The 10,039-nt window shown below is 42.4% G+C and overlaps 1 protein-coding gene across 1 annotated transcript; it reads right to left on the reverse strand.

Annotated features, from left to right (window-relative positions):
- Positions 1-1,511: 1,511 nt before the first annotated feature.
- On the reverse strand, positions 1,512-9,267 carry LOC118670436 (myelin P2 protein). The gene is made up of 4 exons (XM_036337405.1): positions 9,119-9,267; positions 6,118-6,290; positions 5,867-5,968; positions 1,512-4,796 (listed from the first exon to the last, which is right to left on the reverse strand). The coding sequence occupies exons 1-4, from the start codon at positions 9,189-9,191 to the stop codon at positions 4,746-4,748; spliced, it is 399 nt and encodes a 132-aa protein (XP_036193298.1). The 5' UTR covers positions 9,192-9,267; the 3' UTR covers positions 1,512-4,745.
- Positions 9,268-10,039: the final 772 nt, after the last annotated feature.

The following is a 10,039-nucleotide window of genomic DNA, read 5'->3' on the forward strand; positions in this document are numbered from 1 at the left end:
CTACCTGATGACAGCAGTAAGTTACTTATCCTTTGGGGATGAAATGTACTTATTTAGATTGCAATAGATACTTATCAATTGCCATTTTAAAAGCTGTGTACATTAGCAGAGTTATTTAGCAATGTTTGCAAGCTTTCTATGGATCCATCTTAATAGGTTTCATGATTGTTTTTACTTTATGTAAATAATATTCTTAATAGATGTGGTCATTTGGTGTGCAAATAAATAGCTCTGAGATCTTGTACAATCTCTGCATTTTGAGATTGACTAAAATGATCTATTTGAACATTATGCACATCCTATACAATAAAAGGCTAATATGCAAATCAACCGAACAGTGGAACAACCAGTCGCTATGACATGCACTGACCACCAGGGGGCAGCTACTCGACGCAGGAGCTGCCCCCTGGTGGTCAGTGTGCTCCCACAGGGGGAGCGCTGCTCAGCCAGAAGCTGGGCTTATGGCTGGCAAGTGCAGCGGTGGTGGCAGGAACCTCTCCTGTCTCCCTGGCAGCACTAAGGACCCCTTGGGGGTCCTGGACTGCAAGAGGGTACAGGCCGGGCTGAGGGACACCCCTCCTCCAGTGCACGAATGTCATGCACCAGGCCACTAGTTACTAGATAAATGATAATAACACAAGATAATTTATCATGCTCCTTCTAGGCCAAGCACTGTTCTAAACTCTTTCCATATATCAACTTACTTATTAATCACAACTCTGAGGTGTGTCCTATTATTATCTCCGTCTTGACAGATGAAGGAACTCAGAGTCAGAGAGGTTAATTAACTTATCCAATGACACACAGCTAGTCAGTAGCAAACTGGAATTTGAACTGGGCCGTCAGGCTGCTCTTAACGGACATATTTATCAAAAAGACCTAGAGAGCCCTGGCTGGTGTGGCTCAAAGTGTTGGGTGGCATCTCAAGCACCAAAAAGGTTGCTGTTTAGATCTCAGTCAAGGCACATGCCCGGTTGCAGGCTTGGTCCCCAGTAGGGGGCATGTAGGAGGCAATCAATCACATTGATGTTTCTCTCTCCCTCTCCCTTCCTCTCTCACTAAAATCAATGTTAAAAATCTTTTAAAGAAAGACCTAGAGAATCAAAATTATTCCCTGAGGTTATTTTTGAATACTGCAGAAGTCTAGTCACCGCCCACCCCCACCTTTCCGGTTATTTGGAAATCTTTTTCAAATCCAACAACATTTGTTCACCTGCTGAAATAATTATTTTACCTTTCTCATTATCAGTGTAGTGCCATGTTTCCTGTTTGGAAAGCAGAAAGTAGCCTTGACTTTTGTATAAAAGTGCAATTGGATTTACTGAGGGATACATTTTATAGCAAGTCATATTACCAAAAACACCAGAAATAGCACTGGTTTTGAAACGCTCCTTTTTATGGGTTTACTTGGCTGGAGACAAAAAAATAAAAAAAATAAAGCATACCTTGGTTATGACACTTCCAGAGGCAGAGAAGGTCTTTTATTTTTTTTAATTTTGCTTGGAAATCATTTTAAACTTGCAGAAGTTTCAAGAATCAGACTGAGGCAAAAAAAAAAAAAATCGCTTGTGCTTAGATCCATGTATTGTTAGATTTTAGCCCATTTGCTCTATCAATTGCTCTCTTTCTGGAGGTGTGTATGTAATGGATGTACATGCACACAATGTTTTTTATGAAACTTTTTAGTAAATTGCATACATTATGGACCATGACCCCAACCTACCTCAATGTATTTTCCCAAAAATAGGGATATTGTCTTGTGTAGTCACAGTAAACTTCTAGTCTAAGTTGCCGTCTTTATTCCAACTTGCCAGTTCCTCTAATATTGCCCCTTGGAGTATTGTTTTATCTGCACAGGTGCAGCGCGAGGCACTGACTGCAGGGAGCTGCCAGGTACGTTTAGTTCACATCCAGTGGGACATTTCCCCAGAGCCTCTCTTTGTCTTCTGTGATTTTTAAAGAATTCAACCAACACCCCTTCCCCCTTTTTAACAGAACATTACTCATTTGGAGTTTGTCTGCTGTTTCTTCAGATTAGGCCCAGACATGGGTTCCTGGCCAGAATACTACGCAAGTGATGTCACCTCCTTCTCAGGGTGTCACATGGAAGCCACGTGTTTTGCACCCGTCCTTCGTTGGCAAGGTTCATGTGAGCTACCCGGTCAGGAGGTCACCCAGTTTTCCCGCTGCGCAGCTGCTGTTCTTTCCCGTGTCACTAATGAGCAATCCGTGTGGAGATACCTTAGGAGCAAACCAATATCCTGCTCCTAACCAGAATTTCCCTCTGGCCTCAACATCATTGATCATTCTTACTGAGTCATTATTTACTGTGGTGGTTGAAAAATGATGATTTTCCAATTCCCACTCTTCTTCCACATTTACGGGTGAGCCCATGGCACTCTATGGTAAGGAAGACAATTCCTTCTCCTTTCTCTCTCTCTTTCTCTCCCTCCCTCCAGTGTTACTCACAGATTCTTATTTTCCCCCAATGGTTTGTAATTTATGATTTTTCTTTATTATTTTGCTTCTCAAATTATCCCAGTTTGGGCCAACCAGTGGGAGTGCCTTCAAGCTGATTGGCATATTTGGGTGACATACCTCGTTATTTATTTGCTCGTTATTTATTTGAACACGTCCTTACTTTCTGTCATAACAAGATATTTTAGACTCAGGTGGTTCCTACTGCTCTCCCATTGGGATTGGCCTTTTTTCCAAAGCCTCCTTCGTTTTAGTGGGGCATGAGGTGTAGACACCAAGGTGTGGGTGCTGGGTGCACTCATTCCCACGGAGGTGTCTTTGCTTCTAAGCTCTTTGGCAGATATACTAGTAGTTGGGAAACACATGCATGTGTGTACGTGTCCAGTAAGTCCCTCCTCATTCTCGGCTTTGCTTTCTGTGGTTTCAGCTAGTTACCTGCAGTAAATCAAGTCCAAAAGTATTAAATGAAAAATTTCAGAAATAAACAAGTCATAACTTTTAAGTTCCGTGCAGTGCTGAGTAGCATGATGCAATCTTGCGCCATTCTGCCCGCCCAGCCTGGGAGGTGACTCCCCTGTCGGCGTCTCCACGCTGTAGACGCTCCGTGCCCGGTGGTCACTGAGCTGCCGTCTGGGTTGTCAGATCGCAGGGCTTGTGTTCAAATAACCTTTCTTTTACTGCATATTGGCCCCAAAACGCAAGAGTAGTGCTGCTGGCAATTCGGATATGCCTTAAAGTGCTTCCTCTAAGTGAAAAGGTGAAGACAATACAAGATATCTGAGAGAGACCACACTCACATAACGTTTATTAGAGTATACTGTCATAATTGTTCTATTTTCTTGTTAGCTCTTGGTGTTAATATCTTACTGTGCCTGAGTTACAAATTAAACTTGATCGTAGGTCTGTATGTATAGGGAAACAACATAGTATGTATAGGGTTTGGTACTATCTGTGGCTTCAGACACCCACTGGGGGTCTGGGAGCGTATCCCTTAAGGCTAAGGGGGAACTACTGTATACATACACATTAACACATATGTGCATACGCACATCAGGACATGCAGGTATGCATGTCACATTGTACACACACATACAAATACATGCCTTAGAAACCGTGAATTTCCATCTATCCCAGTGCATTTTCACATTGTTTGCTTCCCCCTCATTCCATAGCTGCATGTTCCTTCTTCCAGAGGGAGAATTCTGTCTCCTAACGTTAATACATCTTCTCATTTGCTCAATCATGTAAGACATCGGAAATAGTTTCATTATTATTGGAACACAGAGTTCCTTCATTCCTGCCTGTCAAAACCAACTGGACCCAGGAATTTCATGCCTAGTAATTCATCCAAAAGAGAGGAACTCGTGTGTCTACAAACAGCCTTGTATGAGAATGTTTATAGGAGCTTTGCTCATCATAGCCCCAAATTGAAATAGCCCAACTGTTTCAAGAGAATAAGAGATAAAGAATCTGTGATACATTCACACAATGAGATACTGCTCAGCAATAAAAAGAAACCCATTACTCTGCAGGAACAATATGGATGAATTTCAAAAACACGCTGAGTTTTAAAAGGCAAACAAAAGAATACATAACATATGAATCCATTTACATGACGTTTGAGAACAGGCAAAACGAATCTCTGGTGACAGAAACTAAGCCACTGTTTGCTTTTGTTGGAGGTGGGACAGGGCAGGACACGACCTGGGAAGGGGCATGGGAAAGCATTCTGGGGTTAAGGAAATGCACTATGTCTTGAACAGGATGTGAGTGACATGGGTGCGTGCAATGGGTTAAACTTTACCTTGAAGACATGTGCATTTCACTGTCTATAAGTTAACCTCAATTTGAAAAAATTGGCTGGAGTCGAGTAGAGACGGCTTGTCTTGGCTGGAGCTGCTCCTCTGGGTTGCCTCACTTCTGCTCCTCCCCCTCGGCACTCCCGCCCGGCAGGCATCTGTGTGAGCTACCCCTGACCAGAATGTTTACTTCCTTTTATTATCATTGCAGGTATGCAAAATGCAAGTTAGAATTTTACAATTAATTACTGACATTATCAACTATTTAGGTCAGGGCAATCTAGACACTTTAAGACAGCAAAGATATGCAAGCAATTCGAATATTGAACATATTCGAATAATGCTGGATTGTAAATTAATCCTGTCTGATCTATTAAGATAAAAGCAAGAACAAGCACACTGCAGTGTAGTCAGACTCTGCCATGGAAACAGCTGAGCAAATATCAGGTCAACGAGGCATCCATTTTCTCAGACCTTCTCATAGACTCTGGTGCAGACCACGCCTTTCATCTTACATTCCTTTAAAAAAGAGAGAGATGAACTGGGTACCTAAAGCCCAAGCGAGGGGACAACAAATCTGTAGTGATACAGAAATTAAAAACCATCCCACGAGATTAAACTCAGAAAAGTTAAAAATATCAGCATGCCAGTCTCCAGTAATTTAAAATCATGGCCACTAAAGCAGGAGAAATAGTTTTGAAGTTGATCTATGCTACAGCAGAAGAATTCTTTTAAAATGGCAACTTCCTCTATGCTGAACACCTGAAAGTAATACAAAATAGTATTGAATGGAAAAATAAATAGATAAATAAAATTATATGCATGCTTTTAAGTCTACTAAAACAGTGGTTTTCAAAATTACCTGCACATTTGCCTTGTCTGAGGAACACTTAAAAATACGGATGGCTCCTCCTCCCCAAGTGGTGTGATCTGTGCTGGGCCCCATATTGGTACTTACTCCCCATGTAAGTCTATTGTGCAGTCAGGGATCAAAAAACCTCTGTTCTAAAGGAAGAGACATTCAAAACAGCATGTGAATCTATTTACAATTAATGTATGTGCTAATTAGTGAGCACAGAACCCAAAACTTCAAAAAATCATCAGAGGTCACCTCATGTAGCCTTTGTCACCCTTCTCATCTGCCGACTAACGAGGTCTGCTGTGAGCTCAGCTGCAATTCTTGACTTGGTTTAGTCCAACTTACTATGGATTCTTGAAAACACTTAGATATCTACAAATATTCACTAATTGAGCCTTTTGGATTTGTTTTGCTTGTAGAACTTAGACTTGCTTTTCTCTTTGTGAGTCCCAACTAGTGAGATTTCTCCAGACCCTCTTTAACTTTACTATCATTTTTAGGTGTTGTTATATCTAAAGTAACAAGTAGGCTTTCTTAGTTCTAAATTCTCAAGCCTTAAATTGGAACTCTTGATAGTTTAAGCATCACCCAAACACTAACTCTGCCTCACTCTCAGCCCTTCTTAGCCATTGGGGTTCTAAAGAAAAAAAGTATATTTTTGAAAATATTATAACCAATTTCTTTATTTCAATGGCATCATTTCTGCATTTAGAAGTAAAGACCCTCTTACCACTACCATTTTCCCATCCACCAGCTTTCTCTTTATTGTGGTCTCTTTGCCATCCCATTTCTGCACTTGATTCAATGAGCCTCTGGCCAAGGTTACGACACTCTGCAAAGACAAGTTCACATAATTGGTTGATTAAAGAAGCATTAGTAAGCACATTCATTTCCAACAGAAGGAAGTAGTCTACCCTTTCAACACTAGCAGAGTTATCCTCTCTCAAGCTGGAGACTTTGAAGAGAAACACTGAAGCTTACCTTTGTTTTCCGGTTGTCAGCTGTGGTTTCTTCAAATTCCTGGCCAAGCTTGAAAGAGATCTCTGTATTTTTAAAGGTGCTTTCAGTCCTTATGGTTATAGTATCCCCTTTCTTACTGATGATCACTTTGGGCTTGGCCAAATTTCCCAGTTTTCTGGTGGCTAACCCCACACCTGAAAAGCAAGGTAGAATTAGAATAATGCGGGCCCAGAGAGAGCACCTAGAGTCTGTGGGGCCCACATTCCGGGCTCAGGTGGGCAGACGGCAGGTGGTGACAACCATAATTAAGAGCCTCCTCCCATGTTTCATCTCCTAATGGAAATGCATGTCATGGACTTGGATATTTTGGGTTTTGTTACAAAGCTGACGTCTGCAAATTTGAAAGGTAAAAGTGCTCAGCCCAGAGTCATCCAACTGCACCGCCATTGAAAATCACTCCCACCTCCACCGCACCTCCGTTGGACATCACCCACTGTAGTTTTGTCTGGACCAGTACAGACACTTTAGCTTGCACACAGATTGTAGAGGTTTTTTTAAATGATGCTATGACAGATGCACACTGTCCCATGACTTTTCTCCCTCAGTAACATACTATGGCTATAGATAAGAGTTCCCCCACATCCTTGATTGAATTTCATTTCTGAAATTTTGTTGTGGCCCCTAAATCTAGTGGGTAGAAGAAACAATCCATTTCCCTTCAAGACCTACCTGCACCATTCCAAATGATCATTAGTAAATAAAATCATTAATTTTTTCTGCATTTGAAAAACAAAATTAGACTCAAGTATTATTAGTATTCAAGATTATACAAATACATGGAAAAGGGAAATGTCAAATGAGAGTAATATATTAACATATATAAAGGGAAAATTAGTATATATATATTAGAGTTCCAGTGCACGGTGAGGCGGTGGGGGGAGCTCAGCCCAGCCTGCACCCTCTCCAATCCGGGACCCCTTGGGGGATGTCTGACTGCTGGCAGTCAAACATCCCTCTCACAATCTGGGACCACTGGCTCCTAATTGCTCACCTGCCTGCCTGCCTGATTGCCCCTAACTGCTCCCCCTGTTGGCCTGGTCACCCCCACCTTCCACACCCTCCCTCCCCCCGCCAGCCTGGTCACCCCAAACTGCCTCCCCTGCCCGCCTGGTTGCCTCTTACTGCCCCCCTGCTGGCCTGGTTGCCCCCAACTACTCCCCCGCCAGCCTGGTTGCCCCTCACTGCCCCCCTCTGTCAGCCTGCTCACCCCTCACTGCCACCCACTGTTGGCCTGGTCACCCCCAACTGGCCCCCTGCTGGCCTGGTCGCCCCACACAGCCTGTTGGTTGTCCGTTCGGTTGTTTCAGTTGTGACGGTTGCTTATGCTTAGATAGATAGATAGATAGATAGATAGATAGATAGATAGTCCCACAAAAATGTATACACACTTTGAATATTTATAAAGGCAGTATTTATTAAAATACATTTCATTTTCAAAATTGAGCTATCAGCTGTTACAGTGTATATACATTTTTGGGGGCACTTCTTGTATTATTTATTAAAATTATTATATTATTTATTTGTACTACACTGTAAACCTACTTTTGCCCATCCCTGTGTCCACCTAATAAGAAGTGACGAGTTAGACCTAATAAAGAATGGTGAACTGTACTCTTTTTTTCTAATTCTGATTCATCTTATATTATCTTATATGCTTTAGAGCAATGTTTTTCTAGCTAAATTTCTGCAGGAAAGCCTGAGGATCTACATTTTACCACCCCCCAGACATTCCTGTGTGCTCTAAAAGTGGAAAATGACAGAACCAGGAGTCCTTCATTGAGACTTGCTCATATTTTGCTTCTTCTTCAGCTGTAAAGTGAAGTCCATGCATCTAACTAATCTGACTGTATGGATTGATCCCCATAAGGTCTCATAGTTTTCTAGGCAACATGACAGGATTTGGCTCATTTTATCTATAAAGAACCTTTCCCATTAGCTTTTTGAACAAGGAAATAAAGCCACAGACACTTTGGCAAGCAGGGCAGCCTGGCCCTTGGCATCCCTGTCTATTGGATTGATACAGCTCTGGGAATGTCCCAAGACTCTGCCCATCGATTAGGCTCAGATCTGTGGAACAGTCTCTAGAAATAGTGTCAAATAAAGTTGATGTAACTAATGACTGGATTTTCCACCTCCATCCACTGCTCCAACTCCAGGAAAATCTAACGTTAGTGTAATTGAGTGTGAATTCACTGCCACAACCCAATTCTTTTTATCTCAGTAACTTCCCTGGGCTATAAACATCCTGGTTTCATGCATCTTCTTTTTACAAACTCTCTATCTACATGATTATGTCATAATGGACAACTAGAGCAGTGATGGAGAACCTATAACACGCGTGTCAGAGGTGACATGCAAACTCATTTTTTTGGTTGATTTTTCTTTGTTAAATGGCATTTAAATATATAAAATAAATATCAAAAATATAAGTCTTTGTTTTACTATGGTTGCAAATATCAAAAAATTTCTATATGTGACACGGCACCAGAGTTACATTAGGGTTTTTCAAAATGCTCACACGCCGAGCTCAAAAGGTTCGCCATCACTGCCCTAGAGGTAGAGAGAGAAAGCTTATAGTTTAGCTAAACATCAACATTTTAACTTCAGTGCCTTCAGCTCCTTGTATTATGAGCACTTTAGTTGTTACAAAGCCAGCATTCAGGAAAGCCAAGGAATGGGTTGACTAAACGTCAAAGACTTTTTCCTGTGGTCCTGAACCCAAAGCCCTATTGATACGAAACTGCCTTTGAAAATGGTGGGAGTTTCGTGCATCTAAGCAGCTCTCATGTAAGTGAAAATCTATGAAAATCGCCACAAAGGAAATGAGAACAAATTATCTGGCACAAGAGAGGATCAAGTCTAGCAGAGGACTGCCCTTCAGCCTGTGCAAACTTCCCCAGCCTCCTGGAAAAGGAGGCAGAAGGCAACAGTCACACAGCTTTCCCCAAAGAGCCTTCCTTACCCAGCGCTCTCATGTAGTCATCGAAGTGCTCGCTGGAGACCAGCCTCCAGGTGCCCACAAAGCTGCTGCTCATTGTGCCGGAGGAGAGTGCAGCCCGGGTCCCGGTGAGACTCAGGGGACTCCACTGAGAGGCTGGAGCCTCGGAAGATGCTTTTCAAAGACGTCCAGAGCACGTGACGCCCACAGAGACCCAATGGGGAAAGGCAGAGTCAGGCCCAGGCAATGAATGGCTCATAAATCATCCACTGGGACAAAAGAAAACTCCACATAATGTTTCCTTTCATTTCCAAAAAATGTTATAAAGATTCAACGAGAGTACTATTTGAACTTTCAAAAAATTTTTTGGTTGATCTTACATTTTTAAGAAGTGCTTGGGTCCTCAATACTTTGGAAAAGACTCTATACCGAACTAAATGATCTGAGCATGAATGAATGAAGGCGTGTGAGTGTGTGTGTGTGAGTGTGTGTGTGTGTGTGTGTGAGTGTGTGTGTGAGTGTGTGTGTGAGTGTGTGTGTGTGAGTGTGTGTGTGAGTGTGTGTGTGTGAGTGTGTGTGTGTGAGTGTGTGTGCGTGTGTATGTGTGTGTGTGTGCGTGTGTATGTGTGTGTGCGTGTGTGTGTGTGTGTGAGTGTGTGTGTGAGTGTGTGTGTGTGAGTGTGTGTGTGTGAGTGTGTGTGTGAGTGTGTGTGTGTGAGTGTGTGTGTGTGCGTGTGTATGTGTGTGTGTGAGTGTGTATGTGTGTGTGTGAGTGTGTGTGTGTGTGTGAGTGTGTGTGTGTGAGTGTGTGTGTGTGTGTGTGTGTGTGTGTGTGTGTGTGTGTTCAGGCATCTTGGTCGCTCTCTATCCTGAGTCTGCACAATTAAGAATTCTTACTGAAAGAGAAGACTGAGGGAGAACTGTCCCTGAGGACTGTGATGACCG

The sequence above is a fragment of the Myotis myotis genome, unplaced genomic scaffold, assembly GCF_014108235.1.
Source record: "Myotis myotis isolate mMyoMyo1 unplaced genomic scaffold, mMyoMyo1.p scaffold_m19_p_16, whole genome shotgun sequence".
NCBI lineage: Eukaryota > Metazoa > Chordata > Mammalia > Chiroptera > Vespertilionidae > Myotis > Myotis myotis.